We start from the raw sequence: 24,110 nt of genomic DNA on the forward strand, positions 1-24,110 counted from the left end.
CAAACCTCTCTTCAAGTCAAAGTCCCTAAGTTTGCTGCTGCATCACAACATAGTCTTTGAGTGGACAACAAAACATGACAAAGAATGGCAAGATCTAAAGAGAACTGTAACAACTGAGCCAGTCCTTTCCTACTTTGATCCATCAAAACCAACCAAAATTTCCACGGATGCGTCGAAAGATGGGCTAGGTGCCGTACTGCTGCAAAAGGCGAGAGACACATGGCAACCTGTAGCCTATGCATCCAGGTCAATGTCAGAGACTGAAAAACGCTCTGCTCAGATCGAAAAGGACTCACTGGGTCTAGTGTTTAGATTTGGCAAATTTCACACGTATGTTTATGGACTGCCCACGTTCATAGCAGAGACTGATCATAAGCCACTGATTTCAATTAGAAAGAAAAATCTCAATGACATGACGCCCAGAATTCAACGCATGATGATGACATTGCAGCGCTATGATTTTGAGCTAATATACACGCCTGGAAAATACATAGTGCTTGCTGATGCGTTATCCCGAGCGCCGCACCCTAACAGTGACATCAAGGACTGCGTTACGGCGGAGGAGGCTGAGGCTCACATTAACATGGTCACAGCCGCACTTCCTGCTACTGACGCTATGCTGCAACAAATTGTTGCAGAGACGGCAATGGACGCAGTCTTGAACAAAGTGTCACAATGTATGAACAATGGATGGTCAAAAGGAAACTGCCCTCAGTTTTACCCTATGAGAGCGGAGTTGTGCATGGCGGACGGCCTCCTGCTGAGGACGGACAGGATTGTAGTTCCACAAGCTATGCACAAGGACATGCTTCAGCGTCTTCACAAAGGACACCTGGGAGTGGAGAAATGTAAGAGAAGAGCACGAGAAGCCATCTACTGGCCGGGCATTAACAAAGACATCGAAGAAATGATTTAAAAATGCCAAGTTTGCCAAAAACATCAACACAAACAAGTCAAAGAGCCAATGCTGGTAGCTGACCTTCCCACAACTCCCTGGCAGAAGGTAGGCACTGATTTGTTTCATATAAGAGAACATTATCAGATTCCCAAGCGTGAAGAAATCCTGAGTGACATGGCAGGTGCTAAGTATTTCAAATTAGATGCATCGCATGGATTTTGGTATTCATAAATGTGTTTGGTTTGCTTTTGTGAATAAAGATTTTACAAAAAACGTATGAGTAAATATTTATCATCTCATCAATATTTGCACAACAGAGTACTGAGTTTCGAGATCCTCACAATAATAATTCTCAAAATTATATTATCAATTTAGCTTAGTTAAGGGATATTTTATTGACAATCTAACATCACGATACAAAGACAGAAAAAAAATTGGTGGTGGGGGGGAGCGAATCTTTTTCTTCTTGGTAGGGGCCGGCGTGAAATAATTGAGAGGCATTGCTAGTATATGCAGACATTATATTCATACAATCTTGCAGCCCGAGTGAACCGCAGCATCGGTCAGAGAATCGTAAACGTCCCACTGCAGGAGCAGCAGCGGCTTCTCGGGGCATAGGCGGAAGTGACGCGAGAGATGACTCACCAATGTGGCGTGAATTTAGTTATTTTGTTAATTTTTTTAATCAACCGAAATAAAATATTATATAAAAAATATATATATTAAAATAGAACAGCCAGGTGTAAAAACAAACACAGAAGCAAAGAAATATATTTGAAAAATACGCGCTTAAAGCATGACGTCATTAGCAAGCGCGCAGCTTCCACAAGACATCGACCACATCCACCGACCCGTCCACACCGGAACAAAAACACCCACCACTAAATTCTTCTGATTTAGTGTGGAACTGACTGTAATTTTCTCACAGGATGTCCAGTGCTACGCTAAAGGACTACGACATAATTCATTAAGTCTTTGTGTCCCGATAACCTCATCTTCGCTCGTTGATCCTTTTCGGCGTAGTTAGCTTAGCTTGTTAGCTAGCTAGCCGCTAACGAAAAGAGGCACATGACTCATCGCCAAGCAGAGATCGAGTGCGGATTTGTTGAGATTGGCGTTTGAAAAATGTGTGCAAGAACGACACCCAAGTACAAAGAGGAACTTTGTGGAATAAAAGAAGAGTCCGAGCAACATCTTCCACTGCTGGGCGAAGGTTGCAACCAGCCTCGTGTTGTGCCAATCAAAGCAGGTTTGTACCCGTCTTACTCTCATTTGCTTTCTAAAGAACGACTTTCTGTCGTTAAACATATGCATCACAACATAAAGTTGTTTGGGGAAATGCGTCCAAGGTTATTGCCGCTTTATTTTTAAATATTGCCTTTTACTTGCAGGTCTGCTGAACATTTGTTTTTGCCAAATGAAATCAGTTCAGAAAATAAATGCCAAAGAATAACCAATAAGGGGGGGGGTGAATTCCATGTTTTTTTTAAATAAAATTTGAACTGATTATTTAACATTTTACATTTTCTGGTTTTTATATCTTGTTGAAGCAATTCCTTACGGAAAGAATTCTGCCTGACTCTAAAAAATGTGCACACTGCGGCGAAAACATCAATGGCGGTTGATCAATTTTAGTGGATAAAACACAAAATATTAAGTTTTTTTAAAAAAAAATCAAGTACGTATTGGTCTTATTTATGAACTTTGTACTGGCTTGGTCGGGTGAGAGTCAATGAACCTCGGGTGGCCCTGCACTGTTTTGTGCACGTGTGCATAGTTTCACCTCATCCAAACATTTAAAAATGCATTAAATGCATCCATCCAGGGTTGGTCGGATCTCATCATTGAACAAGCGCATGCTGGAAGGAATGCATCTGCATCTTTGGCTTACTATGGGCTTAAAAAGTGAGAACATCACAACCCCCTTTTCTACCAACAAGCCCAGGAACATTTAGTTCCCAGAGTGAAAGCCAAAGATTTCTTCTCTCATGTGGCTTTTTATTGAAGCAGATTTGAATATGCAAACTCAAACAGAATGGACACATTTTGACTTTATCACACCCGTCCACACGCTTCCTTTTGTTCTAACGGTTTCAGCTTCCAAAACATCTTTGGGTCACACTTCTGCTAAACGGTTTCCCGTCGAACACGGTTCAAGACGTGCATTTGATTTTGTGGCTTCCTGCTAAACTGCCAGCATAGACACTTCTGTTCCGACTGAACTAACGTATTTCCGGTTTAAGAGGTCCATGTTTTTGTGACCTTCTATTAACCTGTAAGCATAGTTTTGAAACATGATGACATGACAAATTTAATTTCTTTAACACCGGGTCGCACGCATTGCTCCGTGTGCGGCAGGCACAAGTCATGTAGAAACAATATAAGACAAAGTCGCCGCCTGAGGTTTGACTTGACCAAACCAAATTTGTCTTTTTGTGTCCTGCAGACGTCAGTGAAAACGATCTCCGTTCTGTGAAAGATGAGCCAGACTTGACTCGCATCAAAAAGGAGGAGGAGGAGGAGGTCAACAAGTCACCACTGAACGTTGTCCCTATAAAGAGTGAAGATGCAAACAAGGATGAGAGTGAGGACAACAGAGGGGCGGAGCCTCCAAGCAGCAGTTCAAGTTATCACGTGACAACAGAAGGTGACGAAGACCACTGGGCGCCATCACAAGCACATAATGAGGACACATTATCACGCTCTCCTGATGATGATGATGGGCAAGCCAAAGGTGAAAGGGCATGTCACACTGACTCATTATCTTCAAAGCTGTCTTTAAAACCGCACACAAGAACACATAGTGGAGAAACCCCCTTTTCTTGCTCAGTTTGTGGTAAAAGCTTCTCCCAAAAGTCGCATTTAACAAGTCACACAAGAACACACAGTGGTGAAAAACCTTTTTCTTGCTCAGTTTGCAGTAAAAGCTTTTCTCTAAAGTCACGATTAACAAGGCACACAAGGACACACAGTGGAGAAAAACCTTTTTCCTGCTTGGTTTGCGGTAAATGTTTCTCTCGAAAGTCTGATTTAATAAATCACACAAGAACGCACACTGGAGAAAAACCTTTTTCATGCTCCGTTTGTGGAAAATGCTTCTCTGACAACTCGGCTTTAACAAAACATAGAAAAACACACAGTGGTGAAAAACGTTTTTCCTGCTTAGTTTGTGGCAAGAGTTTCTCTCAAAAGTCGCATTTACGAATCCACACAAGTACACACGGTGGAGAAAAACCTTTTTCCTGCTCGGTTTGCGGTAAAAGCTTCTCTGAAAAGTCATATTTACGAATCCACACAAGAACACACACTGGAGAAAAACCTTTTTCCTGCTCAGTTTGTGGCATGAGTTTCGTTGAAAAGTCAAAATTAAAAAGGCACACAAGTACACACGGTGGAGAAAAACCTTTTTCCTGCTCGGTTTGCGGTAAAAGCTTCTCTGAAAAGTCATATTTAGGAATCCACACAAGAACACACACTGGAGAAAAACCTTTTTCCTGCTCAGTTTGTGGCATGAGTTTCGTTGAAAAGTCAAATTTAAAAAGGCACACAAGAACACACAGTGGAGAAAAACCTTTTTCCTGCTCAGTTTGTGCCAAAAGGTTCTCTCGAAAGTCGCATTTACGAAGCCACACAAGAACGCACAGTGGGGAAAAACCTTTTTCATGCTCCGTTTGTGGAAAATGCTTCTCTGACAACTCTGCTTTAACAAAACATAGAAAAACACACAGTGGTGAAAAACGTTTTTCCTGCTTAGTTTGTGGCAAGAGTTTCTCTCAAAAGCCGCATTTAACAAACCACACAAGAAAGCACAATGGAGAAAAACCCTTTTCCTGCTCTGCTTGTGGAAAATGCTTCTCTCAAAAGGGAAATTTAAAAAGCCACACAAGAACGCACAGTGGAGACAAGCCATTCAGTTGCAGTGTTTGTGCTAAAACATTCTCCACTAAACATAGTGCTGAGAGACACAATTGTGCTGGTGAGAATTGCAGCGATCGTTCAAGCTTAAAAAAAAGACAAAAAAAACTGAAGGAACTGACTCTTTGTGGTAAGATGTAAATGTGATTTTGAATAAAATATGATGTATTGAATTTTGCAAAGCTTTTTTATTGACATTAAGCCAATGTGATCAGTGCCAGAAGAACCATTGTGTCTGAGTGATGTTTTTTTTTTTTGTGTTAACATCAAACATGTAAATGAAATTAATTGCATTTGCCTAGAGCAACATTTGTTAACGTTTTGCTTTTCAGTCGTCTTTTTAATCGTACCTAATGGAAAAGGTGTGAGAAGAAACGGTGCTTATGAAATCGGTGCCTTCCACTATCAATAAAATTACTTGTTCCACTTGCTCAACTGGCCTTCATTACGCTGTGTGAAAAGGTGAAAAACTGAACTAGAAGTTGAACTCGAAAAAGAACCAGAAAGAGAAACGCAAATCGTCTCAGTTTCTCTCAATGGTTTTGGAATGTCAGGAGTTGGCAACTTGATGGCGACTGGAGTCAGCGCTGGTTTTCTCGCTGTGTTTGGCTGGCTCGTATATGTATGGTCCATTGAACAAAACTCAAACTCTTCAAATATCCCCTCAGATGCATTTAATAATTACTGTCAGGTTCAATCACCTAAGCATTCACTGAACAAAGGCTAAATGAATGGAAGGAAGACAAGAGTTGATCTTTTACTCGCGAGGAGAACGAACGGAGGTGTGCTCAGTTACATCTCCAACTTCGTTCTGGAGCACACTCCGCCGAGCCCTCTATTTTATTAGGGAAGTCCCTAACAATACAACGTATTTGCACTAAGGGATGAAGGGGGGCGCACCAGCAGGAATATGTAAACATCTCAGACACAAGAGGAAAGACAGACATCAATGGCAGTCATCCACTGATTGAAAAGGCAGATATGCCTTTTAGTGCTCTGGTACTAAATGTCTCAGTCCTTTTGTTTCAGAGGTGTGTCTCGGCACACCTCTTTTGATGTTGCAGACGTTGATCCAGTCCTCAGGCATCCGCTTCTCTGTGAAGTCTTCTCATCCATATGGTCAAACATAGGTCACGCTGTGGAACAATTCTTTTGCAATACTAATAGAGTAAAATATGGGATAAAATATATCTTCAACCTAACAGTTTTCTTGGGTTTTACCCAATTTTAAAATTATTTGCATGTGATCTGTTAATGGGGCATATTGATGATGAACTTCTTTTACAAATTGAAGAATAGATATTAAAAATAAATCTATTCTAGATTTCAGTGTTGCATTTCTATTACACCAAGTGAATTCCACCACATTGGGGTTAAAAAAAATCGCCAAGCATCAGTCAGGGAGAGATTAGAGCAAAGTAATGACAGAAGGTTATTTGTTGATCTCTGGGATAATCTAGGAGGATATCGATCCTTTGTGTCGTCTGGGCACTCGTTAAAATCTCCACAGAGAATAGTGACAGCTCCTTGATATTTTTTGTTGAGGTCCTTTAATTTTGAATTTATTAATTCAAATAATCTTTTATTAAGAGTGTGAGAGTTAAATCCGTATATGTTGCAAATGATAAATTTAGCGTTGTCTTGTTTAACTATCAACAGAATCCATCTACCATCACTAGCAGATATTGTCTCAAGAACCTCTCCCTTGAATTTATGCAAGAAAATCAAGACCCCTGCAGAATGATTAGTGCCGTGGCTAAAATAAGATAGATTTCCCCATTGTGTTTTCCAAAAATTAACGTCTGACTCGCCAGAATGTGTTTCCTGAAGTAAAATTAAGTCAGCTTCTGATTTTTTACAAAACAAAAAAATTGCCTTACGCTTAGTAATATCCCTCAGACCTTTAACATTTAAGGACACAACATTAAGAGACTTAAACAAATGATCCATGAAAACAGAGTAGAACACTTGAAATTTTGAAATACCAGACAAGAAATGCGCTTTTAGAAAATAAAGATCTTAAGAGGTGGCGATTAACAACCATTTAAATTATCTAAGCATTTAGTAAAAGAACATTTTGCTCTCACGGCACAATCGTGAGTTAAACAAATTTGAAGAATAAAGGATCTAAAGTATGTGTAGACTATTTAGTGATTGAAGATGTCAGACAGTTGTAGGACGAGTGATTAGTGCAACAAAGTATAGGAATGGTTTGTAGAAAAAAAAGAGTTTCGTAATAATAAATAAATATATAAAAAGAAAATAAATAAATAATAAATAAATGAATAATAATTAAATAAAATGTGTATATTAATATATATAAATAAGACAGAAGATATATAAAAAAAAAAAACAAACAAACACACATACACGCACATAAATATAAGGAACCTTTTGTAATCAAAACGAATCTTTTCTATAAAATTCAAAACAACCTTGTATTCGAAATATACTAGTGTAGAAATTAAATAAATTATAAATAAACTATTAAACAACCAAATAATTAAAATAACGAATTATTTAAAATCAAGTTCACATTAAATAATAATTGTCTCCAAAAGGGGTCCCATGAAAGTCTGCACAGTCTCAAACATTCTACAGTTTTGTTCCGGATTAGCCCACTTTAGTCAAAAAGACCAATTTATTTTAAGTTACCTGTGGAAAGTCCATCTTCTTCCCATTTATGAAGACGAAAGGACCACGGAAAACAGCTTTTTCCCCTCTTTCTCTTGCTTTCTGAACCAAAGGCCAAAGCTTTATCCTCTGGGGACAAAGCTTCGGTGATCCTCAGCTTGTTGTCAAGAAGAAACTTGGAACCTCTCGCCTCCTTCCAAACAGCATCCCGGTGTCGTCGCAAAGCAAACAGGACTATAGTTGAGCGAGTTGAGCCGTCTGGACGTCTCTGTCCAATGCGGTGAACTATGTCAATCCCCTCCTTCAAGCAACCTCGGGTGGATGGTGCAGTTCCCTGCAGGATGGTGATAACTTTGGACCTGATATTCTCGTTGTCTTCTTCCTTTATTCCGTGAATCTTCAATGACCAGCGACGGCTGTAGCGATGGCTCTCTGCAATACTTGCTTTCAGGAGTTTATTTTCAGCCTGGAGTTTCTTAATTTCCTTCTCCATTTGTACTCCTTTTTCTTTTTGTTGTCTAACATCTAACGTTAGTTGTTGGACTGTCGCAGTTAGTTTTGCAAGCTCTTGTGAAGTGGCCACCGTTGTTTTCTCAATGGTTGAAATTTTCTGAAAGGTCTCATCGTGTTTAGCAGATAGAGCCTGAATTGCCGCTAGTATACCACCTTCATCTTCGCTTTGCTCTTTTCGGTGCCGGTTTCTTTGGAGTACCGTTCTGGGGCATTTTAAAGCTTGAAAGTTCCATATTTCCATCAACTTCTTCCATTGTTACCGCGGCAGTTGTGTCGTCGCTGGGCATGACTGAGGACTCCGCGGTCGACAAGTTATTGCTTTTCTTCCTTTTCTTCCCTTTAACTCCCTTTCCCATCCAAAAAAAACGTGTCTCACTTCAAAATACAAGGTTGGATGCGTGAAAGCTTAAAAAAATCAACTTGTACTTACATAACTTGGTGTTAATCACAAAACCCCTTGACTATCTGAACAACATACGTTCTCTTACGCCGCAGCCATCTTGGCTCTCTCCCTGCATTCGTTATTTATTTATTTATTTTATTTTTTTTTTCTTTATTGCAAACTGCAGAAAATACAACAATTAGACAAATGTAAAAGTCATTATAGTAAATCGAACAATTGGACAAGAAAACGATCATGAATATAGTGGAAAAGAATAATATAACTGTAAAATATTTGCTTGTAGGACTGATTTTCAGGAGTTGATAACCGCTGCAGTATGTCCAGTTAGAACACAATATTGTCCAGATGAGGAATAATCAAACCAGTTTGGTCCATGTAAACTTTAATTTGTTTCGATATGGATGTGTGTATGTGTGTGGTTTATGCTAATGCACGCACACCTTGTGGTTGGATGGCTTCGGAGAGAAATGACTGTACATCCCTTGTCTGTTACCTTTCGTGGGTCCTAAAATAGGTGGCTAAAAAACATGCCCATCTAAAATTCAATTGTATGAACAGGCGAGCCACCAGAGGGTGCTACAACGGCATACTACAAAACAACCTGACCTTTTTAACAGCCACCCCCAAATCTGAGAAGCAGATTTGTATCCCTTGAAGCCAGTTAATTGTCTTCTTCTGGTGGAAAGGCGGGCAACTTTATGAGGCGAGACATCAGTCTTACGAAAATTTTGTCATTCACGCGAACCTCTGCCGGTCGGATCCTATTGTCTCTTTCCTGTATAGTAGTCTTAACTATTCCGACAAGCCAAAGGGCTCTCGGAGACTGTGGGTCCGCCAACATCATCACAGCTCCGACCCTGAGGTCATCCTTGTCCTCTGTCCATTTGTTACGAGTTTGTAAGGCGGGCAGGTGATTTTGTGTGAAGCATTTCCAAAACTGGTCACCGAGAATTTGGCCATGTCTCCAACGCTTCCTGCTCAGAAGATCGGATTCGGGGTACACCACCTGTGGCAGAGATGAATCATGCCGCCCCGTCAAGAGTGTATTTGGTGTAATGGGATCGGGATCTGCGATGTCAGATGGGTCATGATGGGTTTGAGTGACCCAAAGTTTTGTACTTTCCGATGCGCACTCAACGGGAAGGTGTTCAAGCGTTTCTGGGTGACTGGTTGCCCACTGCCTGAGTTCAAATCCACCTTCTGCCGGCAAATCTCGTAGTTTGTTGGCTAGTGACTTAGCTTTCTCGACTGATGGTAAACTTTTCAGCCAATTGTCTATGTAGAGACAACGCTCAATTGCCGCACGCACATCTTCATTAGGTTGACTGTTATTTGTCACATGCATTTGCAAAGCAAACGTAGCACAGCAAGGGCTTGAGACGGTTCCGAACAACAGAACTAACCACTGGTACACTTCAGGGGGTTCAGTCACTGTGTTCCGCCAGAGAAATCTCAGGTACGACTGATCTTCTTTTTTGCGTCTTAACTCAGATAAAACCGAGATGCTCATCATTGGACCAGCGCGTCATCGGTACCTTTTCAAAGACACCACTCTGAATATCGATAAATGTAATATTATCCAAAAGGATTCAACAAAAAATCTCGGTGTTATATTTGACGCAACTATGTCTTTTCAAATGCACATTAAAAATATTACTCGAACTGCGTTTTTTCATCTGCGTAACATTGCTAAAATTTGCCCAATTCTATCAACGTGTGACGCGGAAATCTTAATCCATGCGTTTGTTACGTCTCGCCTCGACTATTGTAACGCTTTGCTCTCGGGTCTCCCCATGTCGAGTATTAAAAGTCTGCAGTTAGTTCAAAATGCAGCAGCTAGACTCTTAACTAAGACGAGAAAGTTTGATCATATTACCCCGATATTAGCCAATTTGCATTGGCTTCCGGTCCACTTGAGATGTGATTTTAAAGTTCTGCTACTTACTTTTAAAATATTGCACGGCTTAGCACCTTCTTATCTCGTTGACCTCGTGGTACCATATGTTCCGTCCCGAAACCTTCGCTCACAAAATGCTGGTCTTTTAGTGATCCCGCGAGCCAAAAAGAAGTCCGCAGGTTCTAGAGCGTTCTCTATTCGGGCACCAATGCTTTGGAATGCACTTCCCTCAGATATTAGAGGCGCCACCTCAGTAGAAATGTTCAAAACACTATTAAAGACGCATTTATACTCTTGTGCATTTAGCTGAAATATTTGTTGGCCTGTTTACTGCCGCTTTTTTTTCTTTTGTTTTCTTTTCTGCCCCCTTTTCCCCCGGCTGGGGGATTAGGTGACGGTGACCCACTAGGAAGTTTAAGGCATTGACCAACTGGGCATGCACCTGTTCCAGTGATGTCGTCTTCCTGCAGCGCGACATTTGATCAATTTATTTATATACTTTAGCATCTAATTTAATTATTTGTTGGCCTGTTTACTGCCGCTTCTTTTCTTTTCTGCCCCCTCTTCGCCTGCTTGGGAATTAGGTGATGGGGACAGGCTTTGAAGATTACGGCACTGACGAACCAGGAAGGGACCTGCTCTGCCGAAGTCGTCTTCATGCAGCGCCTTTTCTGATTTCCTTATATTTCAGCACTTCATTGAACTACTTGTTGGCCTGTTTGCTATTTCTGTTCTTTCTTTTCTGTTCCCAATTCCCCGAATTAGGTGATGGCGATTCACTTGGAAGTGGCTGTACTGAATTTACACCAACTGACCGGTACAAGATCGAAGGCTCATCCTCGGATATGCTGCCATGGAGATTACGGCCCTGGATGAGGACCCACTCCACTGAAGTCATCTTCCTGCAGCACTTCATTCAATTGACTCTTATATTATCTCATCTATTATTGCATAGCATCATTGTATGTGTCAAATGTTGCCCAGTTGGCATCCATTGCAGCCTGGTCATCCTGGAAGGGGGATTCCCCCATCTGTGGTCCCTTCTCAAGGTTTCTCACTTTTCCCCTAATGAGGTTTTGTGAGTTTTTCCTTGCCCTCCTGGGGGTTAAGATCGGGGATGTCGATTGTGGCTATGTAAAGCTGAGACTGTCTGTGATTAAGGGCTATACAAAGAAAATTGACTTGACTTGACTTGAATCTTCGGGAAGGAGACGTATCTGGTGGGACATTCCCTTTATGTCGCTGCTAATGGACACCATATTCTTTCTGAACCGCAACAAGATCCCCAAAAGACTTGAGGTGAGTCTGGGGCCGGGCAGCAGATGTTCATTCGGTGATAGTCCTTTATACTTGAGTGAACAGTTAAACACTATTCGGTTTTTGGCATTGTGCATTACCGTGTGATGGGGAATGTACCAACCTTTGCTGGAATCGACTTCGTCAGGTGTGATTTTCTTGGTGTATCCCAAGGTGGGTAGCTTGTTGATCTCGTTTTTATAAGCTATCAACTTACTATTATCCTTTGTTAACCTTTTCTCCATACTGCGTGAATGAGGTAGAACAGCTTCTTTGGGTGCGACCAGCTGTGGCAGATTCTTTCTCCACGACAAGAGTGTGGCATATCTGGAGGCACCATTTACGTCACCCTTGACAGGTTTTTGGGATAACGTCTCGAGTGCTTCAGTGTCATCCCTGGACCTGGTAACCACCCTCTCACTTCGATAAGGCAAGATGTCCAACTGCCATAAACGTTCGACATGAGTAAGAAGATTGGCTTGGGGTGGCTGAGTGGAGGTGAAATGGCATTGCGCGGAGTGGGGGGAATGCTTCAGGTACCTGGAAGGGCCTTGCAGGGTCCAGCCCATCGCTGTCTTGATTGCAGCTGGACCGTCAAGTGGTCCGCGCCGGACACGCTCTGTTGGTAGGATGAGGTGTGGATGGTCCGACCCTATTAGGAGCAGTGGTTGTGCATTATTTATTTCTGGGATTGGCAACTCTCTCAGGTGATGATATTTCGTCTTGAGGGCGGCTACTGGGTAGGAATGACTTCCTAGAGCTATAGCTCTTTAGCTGTAAAGGTATCTTGTATTTGGTATTTATAATTGGGATTGGTCGCTGAGGACACTGTGAATGACATAGAGGCACCATGAATGATACAGACATCTTGCCGTACAGTGCGCAGGTGTAAGTCCTCCGGGCTCCCCAGGATACCTAATGCTTGAGCTGCCTCGTGAAGTAGAAAAGAACGCTCCGATCCATCATCCAGCACAGCATGGGTGTCGAGTGATGCATCTCCATGTCTCAGGGTGACAGGAATAATTTTGAGCAGCACTTTATTGTGTCCAATTGGTCTGTCCACATAGAGTGTTTCGGCGGTAGAATTTATTGCACGGGGGCTGTCGGCCATGATCGGATGGATGGATGTGGGAGTGGGAAATTCACCGGCATTTACCTCATGAAGCACTTCCAAGTGTTTCCCTTTGCATTTATTACATCTTGCCTTTAAAGTGCATTGTGATGAGAAATGGTTACGCCCACATCTCCAGCACCTCTTGTATGTCTTAATCCAGTTATTAATTTGCTCTTTTGTGAGAATCTTAAAGTTTGTACACTGGTTTAGATAGTGTTGAGTGGTGTTACAGAATGGGCAGAATTTCTTTGGTTCTATTGTAGTTTCTTCGGGTTCGCATGTAACTGTTGTGCTTTCTATTTGATTATGATCACTACCAAGGAGGGCAAATGTACCTCTAGGCCTAACCCCTAGTGCTTGCTCTTTCTTGGTGAAAGGGCGGTCTCTGCTGGCGGTTTGGGGGGACTGCATACTATCGTCTTGTACCCTGACTTCGTATTCGAGCCAATCTGATAAGTGTACTAAGGTAGGGATGGGGGTTCTAAGAGGGTTAATATGTCTCTTGAAGTCTGCTCTGAGATGATGCGGCAACTTAGTTAATACTCGGGTGACATGTGATCCACATTTTAGCTCCGTTTGGCCTATGTCGCCCAACTGGTCCAGCATTCCCACTAGGGCTTGAACCTTTAGAGCAAACTTTCGGAATGATTTTATGTCACCGCTCTTGATGTTCGGTTCGTCCATAAGCTGGGCGATACGCTTCAGTGCTAACTGATGGGGCTGACCGTATTGTTCATTAAGAGCATCCATAGTGTCACTGTATGGATAACGACTGCTACAGTACGAATCGGCTATAAGTAGTGCCTCCTCTAGCCTGAGATGATCTAGTAAAATCTGGTATTTAAATTGTTCTGTCGCATCCCGTGGCAGGAGATTATCGAGTGCGACCCTAAGACGTGTGAACTCTCGTGGGTCTTCATTTACAAAATGGGGAATAGTAGGAGTTGGCCCTCGATATGTTGGTTCACCACGAGGTGGTGAAAATGTACGTTGGCGTGTATTGTATCTAGGGGGGTCATATCTGTTCTCTGGACCATCACTTTGTGTGTTGTAGCTTGAATCAATGTAGGTGGACATGATTCGTCTTTGATCGCCTGACTCATAGTGATGCTGGTGGTGAGAATAATACTGTCTATTACGCTGCTGGGTGAGTTCATGACGGCATTCACGTAGATTCTGAGACTCATGGTCACGCTGGCAATGGTGTGAAATTGAAAGTTCACGACGGTGATAGTGAGGACTTGCAGACTCACGAAGATGTTGACGCGAACTTGAAGCTTCACTACGGTGGCTGCGCGGACTTGGAGGCTCGCGACGACGATGATGTGGACGACGGTGCTGACGTGGACTTGAAGACTCACAACGAGGTTGATGAGGACGACGACGTGGACTTGGAGACTCACGACGGCGTGGACTTGGAGACTCACGACGACATGGACTTGGAGACTCACGAAGGCGTGGACGCGGAGACTCACGACGGCGTGGACTTGGAGACTCACGACGGCGTCGACACGGAGACTCACGACGATGCTGACGTGGACGTGGAGACTCGCGACGATGTTGATGAGCACGGAGACGTGGGCTTGGAGACTTACACCAACGTTGGCGTGGACTTGGAGAGTCACGACGGTGCTGTTGTGCACTTGAAGACTCACGATGACGATGATGATGTGGGCTTGAAGACTCACGACGGCGTTGGCGTGGACTTGAAGGCTCACGACGGTGTTGGTGATGACGATGACGTGGACTTGGAGGTTCACGACGGTGTGGATGAGGACGATGACGTGGACTTGAAGACTCACGACGGCGTTGGTGTGGACTTGAAGACTCACGACGGTGTTGCTGATGACGATGACGTGGGCTTGGGGACTCACGACGATGCTGACGTGGACTTGTGGACTCACAACGATGCTGACGTGGACTTGAAGACTCACGACAATGCTGACGTGGACTTGGAGACTCACGACGATGCTGACGTGGACTTGTGGACTCACGACGATGCTGACGTGGACTTGAGGACTCACGACGATGCTGATGTGGACTTGAAGACTCACGACGATGCTGACGTGGACTTGTGGACTCACAACGATGCTGATGTGGACTTGAGGACTTAGGACGGCGTGTACTTGGAGACTCACGACGATGCTGACGTGGACTTGAAGACTCACGACGGCGTTGGCGTGGACTTGAAGACTCACGACGGTGTTGCTGATGAAGATGACGTGGACTTGGAGGTTCACGACGGTGTGGATGAGGACGATGACGTGGACTTGAAGACTTACGACGACGTGGACTTGGAGACTCACGACAATGCTGACGTGGACTTGGAGACTCACGACGATGCTGACGTGGACTTGTGGACTCACGACGATGCTGACGTGGACTTGAGGACTCACGACGATGCTGATGTGGACTTGAAGACTCACGACGATGCTGACGTGGACTTGTGGACTCACAACGATGCTGATGTGGACTTGAGGACTTACGACGGCGTGTACTTGGAGACTCACGACGATGCTGACGTGGACTTGAAGACTCACGACGGCGTTGGCGTGGACTTGAAGACTCACGACGGTGTTGCTGATGAAGATGACGTGGACTTGGAGGTTCACGACGGTGTGGATGAGGACGATGACGTGGACTTGAAGACTTACGACGACGTGGACTTGGAGACTCACGACGATGCTGTCGTGGACTTGAAGACTCACGACGATACTGACGTGGACTTGGAGACTCACGACGATGCTGACGTGGACTTGAAGACTCACGGCGATGCTGACGTGGACTTGAAGACTCACGACGACATTGGCGTGATGACTCCTTTTTTCTAAGACTGTTTTCACCACTCATTTGTACTGCTTCTTGATTATTTGGTGGTTGTATTGACTGATCGTATGTCAAACAGGAGATTATGGTCTCTTCCGCTGGACTGTCTTCAGAAAATTCTTGTTCATTTACAGATTCCATTAGTTGAGTATGTTCAGAGTCATTCTCGTGATGTTCAGTTGTAACATCATAGTCTTTTAAGTAGTGTGGAGGGTGAGTTAAACGTTTAGGTCTGGTTTGTACTTCTTCCTGAGAGGACATCGTTGTCTGCAGTAATTATCGAATCCGGCTCGAAGGACCATGTAAAATATTTGCTTGTAGGACTGATTTTCAGGAGTTGATAACCGCTGCAGTATGTCCAGTTAGAACACAATATTGTCCAGAAGAGGAATAATCAAACCAGTTTGGTCCATGTAATCTTTAATTTGTTTCGATATGGATGTGTTTGTGTGTGTGGTTTATGCTAATGCACGCACACCTTGTGGTTGGATGGCTTCGGAGAGAATGACTGTACATCCCTTGTCTGTTACCTTTCGTGGGTCCTAAAATAGGTGGCTAAAAACATGCCCATCTAAAATTCAATTGTATGAACAGGCGAGCCACCAGAGGGTGCTACAACGGCATACTACAAAACAACCTGACCTTTTTAACAGTATCCATATTTTCTTTTACATTCAAATTAAAATATGACATACACTTTCTGTCTTGGTCACTGACTTCAGCCACAATTTCTGAACCTAACTGCATGTTAAATAATATTTCTGCAGACAGCTGTTGTGGAATGCGCTATTTAAATAAAGTAGTATTGTATTATCCTAATTGAGATTTTAGAAACTTGCCTGTTAAAGATGATGACATAATTGTCACTCCTTGCTTTGGTCAGCAGGTGGTGTCATGTGTTTAAAAAATGCAATATGTTACACTGAAATAGAACAAATTTTATTAGCAATCACAAATTCTTACAAACATCAATTTACCTGACAGAAAGGCAACGTTAGGATATCTGTTCACGAACAGCCTTTGGATGCAAATGGAATGGCAACTGGAAAAACTCTCGTAACAGAGCAAATATTTTTTTAACAATTTAGAATGTATGAACACTACATATCAACAGCAATTAACCATTCGACCCTTGATGGGCAACTCTGGGTCTTAAAAAAAGTGTTGTGAGTCTTGGGACATCTTTTTTCCCCCAATTATTATTTTTAATTATTATTTAGAAACTTCAACGGACCTTAATTAGGGAACTTTTGGGAATTTGGAGGGAAGCCGGAGTACCTGTAGAACAGCCATGCAATCATCGGAAGAACAAGCCAACTTCACACACAAAAGGACCTCAAAATTGTGGAACGTGATGATCACTCGTACAACATGCCTTTTTCAAAGCTAAATTAATCAAATCAAATGTATATAACTGCAGCACAGGATGAGAAGTTATCACATCCACCTAAAAAGTTGCATGCTCAAATCCAGTCTTCAGCCTTCTGCGTGGCATTTGGCATGTTCTCTTGATCATGTGGGTTTTCTCCATGTGCTCCAACTTTCTCCCACATTCCTGGTCCTGGTCTGGTGAACAATCCACGATGAACCCCGCTTCTCACACAAAAATAAGATAGTGCTCCATCTAACATGGAACCATCATAAAAATAAGTGGAGCAGAAAATGTGGAAACTATGGCAGTGTATTAATGTACAAACAGAAAAGCCTACTCTCTGCATGGTGTCAGATTTAAAGAATGTCCATTTCTAAGTAGTTACTGGACAGAATGTTGTCAAACTCTGTGCGGAATTCAGGGTAAGAGCTGTATGTGCATGGTACTTCAAGTGTGGCTCCACAGGTATGGGCAACAGGCCTTCTGTTCAGTCCACTTTCACTATTGAAGCATACCAGAATGTTGTCAACACAGATGACAGAGGAACCAGTCCAGAAACGCAGGATTTTTTCAGCTTTGGTTTGATCAGCATTTTTTACATAACGTTGGAGATAGTTAAAGGTTGCTTGCTCTCCTTGAGACATCACCATCTTTGTTGTTTTAAGCAGTTGCAACACTTTTTTGCCTGTGGCCTTCTTGGAGTCATACAGGGACAACACACTTCGCTTATCTGGTAATTTGTGATGCACAAGTATCATTATTGTGGCGAAACAATCAAGTATAAACTTGGGCTCTTGTAGAAGGGCTTTATGAGCCAATGTTTGAATGGCAGGCTGTAAGCTAGTCTTTGGTGGGAGGAAATGGGAACCCATTCTTGTAAATACATCAAGCAAGTCCTCTTCATCACTTTCCTCTATTGTGCCCTGGAGGCCCTTCTCAACTGCTGATCTCTCAATGGGAGGAAGGTAGTTAAGGAATGATGATGTAAGGATGTCTACATCAACTGAGTCAATGCCATGGATGCAGGCTAACATGAAAGCTTTTGATAGCCTCACTGGCATGACACCATGGTCTAATAACCCTTTCACCCAGATCCGGCCAACCGCTTGCCATTCAGCCTCACAAAAATCTGGCCTCAGCCTTGGAACCCGCTCTGTTTCCCCCTCACACTGTTCAAGAAATTTTTCCCAGAATGCAGTGTAACCTTCCCTTGACACGCCAGCATCATCAATAGCTTTTTCATTTACAAACTTAATCTTTAAATTGAATTCCATTATACTACTGTCCATAAACACTGACAAAAGATCATCAACAATCTTTATCCTACAAATCGATGCATGCCATGTAGTCCTTGGATCGCTATGGTTGTCAGGTGAGGTTGTCGGGGACAGGAGACTGCTTGAAATTGAGAGCACGTCTTGCGTTTGATTTGGTCCACTGTCCTGAAAGAATAAACATTCAAACAACAAAAATACTGTTTAGTCAACAAAGCAAAGGTGAAATGTGAAATGAACTTTGACGATAATTGTGTGAGTATCAAAATAATGCCTGATCCTATGTGTCCTATAATGCAAGTAAAAACCTAACAATAATAATAATGCATCATATTTATATAGCGCTTTTCTGGACAATTACCAGACACTCAAAGTGCTCACAATGAATACATTATTCATGCACTCATGCATTCACACGATGGTGGTGTTAAACTACGTATTTGCCACAACTGCCCTGGGCAGGTTGACAGAAGCGTAGCTGCGAGTGTGCGCCTACGACCCCTCCCGACCACCACCAAACATTCACACCAAGCCATACATTAATGTGAGTGGCTGTGGAGGACACATGATTGGATGGAGTGGGAATCGAATGGTTGTACCTCTGACCTGGCCCCTACCTCCCAAAAACCAACAGAACTACTATAAATAGTCAACTTAAAATTTATGTTAAGGATTAAAATTAAAGTGTTGCTTCAGATTATTTAACAACAAACATTTCCGAAATTATATTTTTGTTTTCAAGAAATTCACACCTTAAGCATTCTTGCAATTCTCTGGAAGTATGTTTTATATATGTGACGTCGCACAAAAACTGAATGCTGCTTCTCCATGATAATGTTCCCCTCAATCCCTGAAACTGTAAATGTAAACTGTAGGACCATTAAATGACAAAATACGATATTATATTACTTAACAGTTGTGTAAAATAAGTCAGTAGTTTAGAGAGTGTGTTTGGGGTAACTTGCAATGGAGCCTACCTGTGCAGTCACCTCTTGTTGAGTGGACTGTCCAACTTGCGAAGGCAGGTCATTAGCAGCAGGAGGGAGAGGAGGTTGTGAAGCCTGTTCGGTCCCACCTACATCCCAGAACTCTGAAGAATTAATTGAACACAATGTATTAAATGACAAACGTATTATTCGTTAAACCTCAAGTTAATGGCCTTGTCAAACAATTTATTACGCTGTTATTTACTGTATACTGAGTCTTTCTAAAATGGAATTTTACATATTTTTATAACGCCCCCAAAATCTCAATATATTTCAGAAAAAGAAAAGTATGACAGTATGAAATGTACAGACTTTAATTAGCAGATTAATCCACTCTTTCAAATGATTTAAAACCTGCATTAGTATTTCTACCTTACCCCAACAATTACTACAGACTCATCTTGATATATTCTCCCAAGGCTGTCCTCTGGATCCCATTCAACTGTATCTGCTTCTTCAAAAGTGTCGGGGGAGCTGTACTCCATCTCTGTTTGTGAGAATCCATTCGGAACTGCTCTGGTCATGTCCATAATTTCAAAGCAAGCATCAGGGGAAGTCTTTAGAATTTGGGAGATTAATCCAAACTGCATCCTGTCCGTTTGTGTTGACGTCTGACTCCTTCCCCTGGCCAATGTTTGTTTCATTATTTGCTGTTGAGGTTGAAGAAGATGGTTGGGATTTTCCTGCCTCTTCTGCTCTCCCACTCTCAGAAAGTCGTCGTTGTTTGTTTAACCTTGTGTGGGGGTTCGGGTTTGTGGGGCCTGGCGAGGTTATTGTTGTTTTCAGGTCTCCGGCAGTTTCCAGCCAGGCACGCCTCCGGCTTGAGAGGGCGTCGGCTCCTGCGCACCTGCAGCTCATCAACAGCAATCACCGCAGGGTTAAAGCTCAGCGCTGCCAGGAGCCAGACGCCGGATTATCCCGTGACCAACCGTGGCACCTGGCTCATGTCGTCGTTCACCTTGCTCTCGCCTGGTTGCCGTGACATGCGTTCGTCGTTAACCTCTGAATGTCCTCGTTCTCCCTCCAGCCGCCCAGCGCCCGTCCGAGCCCGCTCCTCTGCTGCCTACCGTCGAGTTCCTGACCGCCGCCTGCACCTTGGCCGCCCCTACCCTGCTTGCCTGCCGTTCACCGCTTCCGCCTCCTCGCCGGCATCTTCCCTGCCTCGCCGATCTCCTCGCCCGCGCTCCTCCCGCCACAGCGCCTGTCTGCCTCCCGCTCACCGCTCCCGCTGCGCCGTCACCGGCCCGCCTTCTCCCGCTGCTGCAGGCTCGTCTGCCCTGTCGCGTCGCTCCTCCACCAGCCACCCTTCCCCGGCTCCCGAACTCGCTGCTTCCCCTCCTATCATACCAATAAAACCTCCTCTCCTCTCCACGCTTGCTTTTGGGTCCTGTTTTCACTCCACTCGGTTCCCCGAACCGCCACACCTTGCTTGTAATTGCAAACTCTGCAACAAATACAGTGAACTCTAAAACAATTGTCTGCAACAATTTAAAATCATCTAATGGTAAGCACTTTATTCTGATTAAATGCTGGGCAAACACTACAGATTAGGATAAAACACATTAGAAATAGTATTAAATAGCTGTGAATTTTCCCTCAGTCTTTGTGATGCATTTTTTAGCAAACAAGTTCATTGTTGGCACACATGTTTTTGTTTTTTGAGTAGCAAAAAGACTTCACTTCTGTTTTACTTAAATCGAGCATAACAAATAATGCATCAACTGGCACAAACCTGTTCGCCTACGTCACTGTCAGATGAGTGTCCGTGATCCAGTCCATTTCTATACAGATCACCTCCGTTAAGGTGAGATCCATCTTCATTCAACTGTGAAAGTCCTCCCTTCATGTTGGTGACAGATAAAGTATCTTCACTGTGTTCATCCACTTGACATGTGGAAGGAACTTCTTTTGTGCAAATGTAAAATCTCAGCAGCTTCAGTTTGTTTTTTTCATAGAGTCTGCCAACCGTTTCATCTAAAGTAATCTGATTTCTTTTAAAGTCACATACCTCAAAAGTAAAGTCACCAACTGATCCTTTGGTTGAGCTTCCATCTGGGAAAAATAACTCTTTTCCCAATTCCAAAATCTGAGCAACAGTTGCTGTTTTTTCCATAATGGCATGCCTTGTTCCTCCACCATTGGTTGTCCTAACTTGATGGTATTCATTGCCATAAAAATGGAGCCATCCTATTTCAATCTTCCTGCAACTCGTTTCCGCAGAAATTTTTTTTTCTCTTGCCATTCCCCTGTCGTGGTTTTGGAGCACACCTGGAGTTCCACTCAGTACACCTTTTTTCCTTGATCTTATTTTGTCCCTTAATGTCTGTATGAGAGTTTCATTATCAGCACTGGGCATTTTCTGTCGACAAAAGCAAAGGACAGCTACTCGATCACCGTAGGAAGTGATATATTTGCCCAATTGCTCGTCAGTCAAAAGGGAAATTACTGCCATGTCAACCTGCAAATATGAAATATGAGAATAAATACTTGCAATGTTTACTTACTTAATAACGTATTTTGTATATATTCACATGAGTAATGGCACACAGCAGTCATAATTAAATGTATTCAATATTAAACATCTGGAAGTGGCAGTACATTTACTATTTTTGTAACGTAGTTTTTAATTTGTGTTAAATATCTTCAATACTATAAGAGCATTAACAGTGCAGCTAGACTAGATAGAAATGCTGGCTTCACCCCTCCCCCAGTTAAGTTCACACTGTATTTTTACCTCTATGTTACTAAAAAATAGTTACTAAAATAATAGTCAATCAAATTTATGCTTTTCTTGACACTCAAGAGGTAAACAGTTTGCACGCTAGTATTATGCAAAACGGAAAGTTAACAGTAGGGACCCATATTGCTATTATTAAGGAATTATGTTAGAGATTGTATGTTGCTTGTCGCTTTTCATGCGCATAATGTCACCGTGAGGGACATCTCTTGACTGCAAGAAACGTTCCAAGCCCTCCTCCATGATTAGTGCCGCCTCCAACGTACTGTCGTCTCTTGAACAGCCGCGCATTCAAGGCAAGGGTAGGCAAACTGACCCGGAAGTACATAAACGCGCATTAAAAAAAAAAAAAACATTCACTCTAAGAAAAAACTAAACAACTTTGCGTTCCCTCGCAAAGTCTGCCAGGGAACGCAAACTTTGCGAGGGAACGCAATCTTTGCAGGGAACGCAAAGTTTTTTTTTTTCTCTTCCGTGTCCCCTAAGGGGCTCCGTACAAGTCAGTGAACGTTTTACGACGAAATAATCCTTTTTTGTTTAGCACTCGCTTCAGATGTCTTTCACTTATTTGAAAACCGTGCTTAATATCCAGAACTGATTTTATTTCTTTGTATTTCAAGCCAATTTCAAAGTAAAATTCAATTAAACTCGCCCACGGGTGAACACACGCCATCTTTGCTGCGTTTGTTTACACGGAAGATGACCCGGAAGTACATAAACGCGCATTAAAAAAAAAAAACATTCACTCGAAGAAAAAACTAAACAATGCGAGGGAACGCAAAGATTTTGCGAGGGAACGCAAAGTTTTTTTTTTCTCTTCCGTGTCCCCTAAGGGGCTCCGTATTCTAGTGATTAGTTTAGACTAAACAGACTTTCATTGTATTTTAATTTCTTGTCTCCTGGTGATTCTTGAGTCAAGCTAATAAAAGCAGAGCAGATCAGGGAGGAGGAGGAGAGAGGAAGGAGTCACGCGGAGCTGCCTGCTCGCTTCCGCTTTGTCCCACTCTTTCCCCCGCCGGCCGGTGAAAATGAACGCCATGTCTGGTTCCTCCTGGCCTCTCAGCCATATTTTTATTTCGGCCGTTACCTTTAGTAAGTTATTTCAGTAAGCTCTCCCAAAAGGCGTTAGGGCATTTAAACCTGACAAAACGACAACTGAAAAGCATAATGTTCACAAATGTTGTTCCAGGCAAAGGCAATTTTATTTAGAATGTTTGATGTAAACACAAAAAAACTCATCATCACTCAGACACAATGGTTCTTCTGGCACTGATCACATTGGCTTAGTGTCAATAAAAGAGCTTTGCAAAATTCAATTTACATTTTATTCAAAATCACATTTACATCTTACCACAAAGAGTCAGTTCCTTCAGTTTTTTGTTTTCTTTTTTTTAAGCTTCAAGGATCGCTGCAATTCTCACCAGCACAATTGTGTCTCTCAGCATGCTGTTTAGTGAAGAATGTTTTAGCACAAATGCTGCAACTGAATGGCTTGTCTCCACTGTGCGTTCTTGTGTGGCTTCGTAAATGCGACTTTTGAGAGAAACTCTTGGCACAAACTGAGCAGGAAAAAGGTTTTACACCAGTGTGTGCTCTTGAGTGCGCTGTTAATTGTGACTTTCGAGAGAAACTTTTTCCGCAAATTGAGCAGGAAAAAGGTTTTTCACCACTGTGTGTTATTGTGTGGCTTGTTAAATTTGCCTTTAGAGAGAAACTCTTGCCACAGACTGAGCAGGAAAAAGGATTTTCTCCAGTGTGTGTTCTTGCGTGACTTGTTAAATTTGACTTAAAAAAGAAGCTTTTGCCACAAACTGAGCAGGAAAAAGGTTTTTCACCACTGTGTGTTCTTCTATGTTTTGTTAAAGTTGACTTTTCAAAGAAGCTTCTGCCACAAACTGAGCAGGAAAAAGGTTTTTCACCACTGTGTGTTCTTGCGTGACTTGTTAAATTTGACTTAAAAAAGAAGCTTTTGCCACAAACCGAGCAAGCAAAAGGTTTTTCACCACTGTGTGTTCTGGAGTGCCTTAGTAAAGTAGACTTTCGAGAGAAACTTTTTCCGCAAACTGAGCAGGAAAAAGGTTTTTCTCCAGTGTGTGTTCTTGTGTGTTCTGTTAAACGCGCCTTATGAGAGAGACTCATGCCACAAACTGAGCAGGAAAAAGGGTTTTCTCCAGTGTGTGTTCTTGTGTGCCTTTTTAAATGTGACTTTTTAACGAATTTCATGCCACAAACTGAGCAGGAAAAA

At 42.6% G+C, this 24,110-nt stretch overlaps 3 protein-coding genes across 3 annotated transcripts; 1 reads left to right on the forward strand and 2 right to left on the reverse strand.

The window, feature by feature from the left end:
* The first annotated feature begins 1,770 nt into the window (after positions 1 to 1,770).
* LOC148341840 (uncharacterized) lies at positions 1,771 to 14,944 on the forward strand. The gene is made up of 5 exons (XM_088287965.1): positions 1,771 to 2,147; positions 3,345 to 4,874; positions 13,844 to 14,055; positions 14,383 to 14,454; positions 14,888 to 14,944. Exons 1-5 carry the CDS (start codon positions 2,024 to 2,026, stop codon positions 14,942 to 14,944), a joined length of 1,995 nt encoding a protein of 664 aa, XP_088144091.1. The 5' UTR covers positions 1,771 to 2,023.
* Positions 14,945 to 17,058: 2,114 nt separating this feature from the next.
* Positions 17,059 to 19,652, reverse strand: LOC148341841 (uncharacterized). Its single transcript, XM_088287967.1, has 3 exons — positions 19,506 to 19,652; positions 19,120 to 19,272; positions 17,059 to 18,310 (listed from the first exon to the last, which is right to left on the reverse strand). The coding sequence occupies exons 1-3, from the start codon at positions 19,650 to 19,652 to the stop codon at positions 17,225 to 17,227; spliced, it is 1,386 nt and encodes a 461-aa protein (XP_088144093.1). The 3' UTR covers positions 17,059 to 17,224.
* A 1,193-nt stretch (positions 19,653 to 20,845) lies between these two features.
* On the reverse strand, positions 20,846 to 21,971 carry LOC148341842 (uncharacterized). Its single transcript, XM_088287968.1, has one exon. The coding sequence runs from the start codon at positions 21,578 to 21,580 to the stop codon at positions 20,846 to 20,848; it is 735 nt and encodes a 244-aa protein (XP_088144094.1). The 5' UTR covers positions 21,581 to 21,971.
* Between the last annotated feature and the right edge of the window lie 2,139 nt (positions 21,972 to 24,110).

Source organism: Idiotropiscis lumnitzeri, chromosome 2 (genome assembly GCF_059441095.1).
Source record: "Idiotropiscis lumnitzeri isolate Australia: NSW breed Sydney's pygmy pipehorse chromosome 2, RoL_Ilum_1.0, whole genome shotgun sequence".
NCBI classification, from domain to species: Eukaryota; Metazoa; Chordata; class Actinopteri; order Syngnathiformes; family Syngnathidae; genus Idiotropiscis; species Idiotropiscis lumnitzeri.

Excerpts from the sequence above, each read along its gene's own strand:
- LOC148341840 (XM_088287965.1), top strand. The coding sequence starts at position 2,024 with ATGTGTGCAAGAACGACACCCAAGTACAAAGAGGAACTTTGTGGAATA. Across the intron at positions 2,148-3,344 it reads TGTTGTGCCAATCAAAGCAG|ACGTCAGTGAAAACGATCTC; the intron begins GTTTGTACCCGT and ends TGTGTCCTGCAG. Across the intron at positions 14,056-14,382 it reads AGGTTGATGAGGACGACGAC|GCTCACGACGGTGTTGGTGA; the intron begins GTGGACTTGGAG and ends GTGGACTTGAAG.
- LOC148341841 (XM_088287967.1), bottom strand. The coding sequence starts at position 19,652 with ATGACCAGAGCAGTTCCGAATGGATTCTCACAAACAGAGATGGAGTAC. Across the intron at positions 19,273-19,505 it reads AGTCTGTAGTAATTGTTGGG|CGTTTGTCATTTAATACATT; the intron begins GTAAGGTAGAAA and ends TAACGAATAATA. Across the intron at positions 18,311-19,119 it reads AACAAGAGGTGACTGCACAG|GACAGTGGACCAAATCAAAC; the intron begins GTAGGCTCCATT and ends TTATTCTTTCAG.
- LOC148341842 (XM_088287968.1), bottom strand. The coding sequence starts at position 21,580 with ATGGCAGTAATTTCCCTTTTGACTGACGAGCAATTGGGCAAATATATC.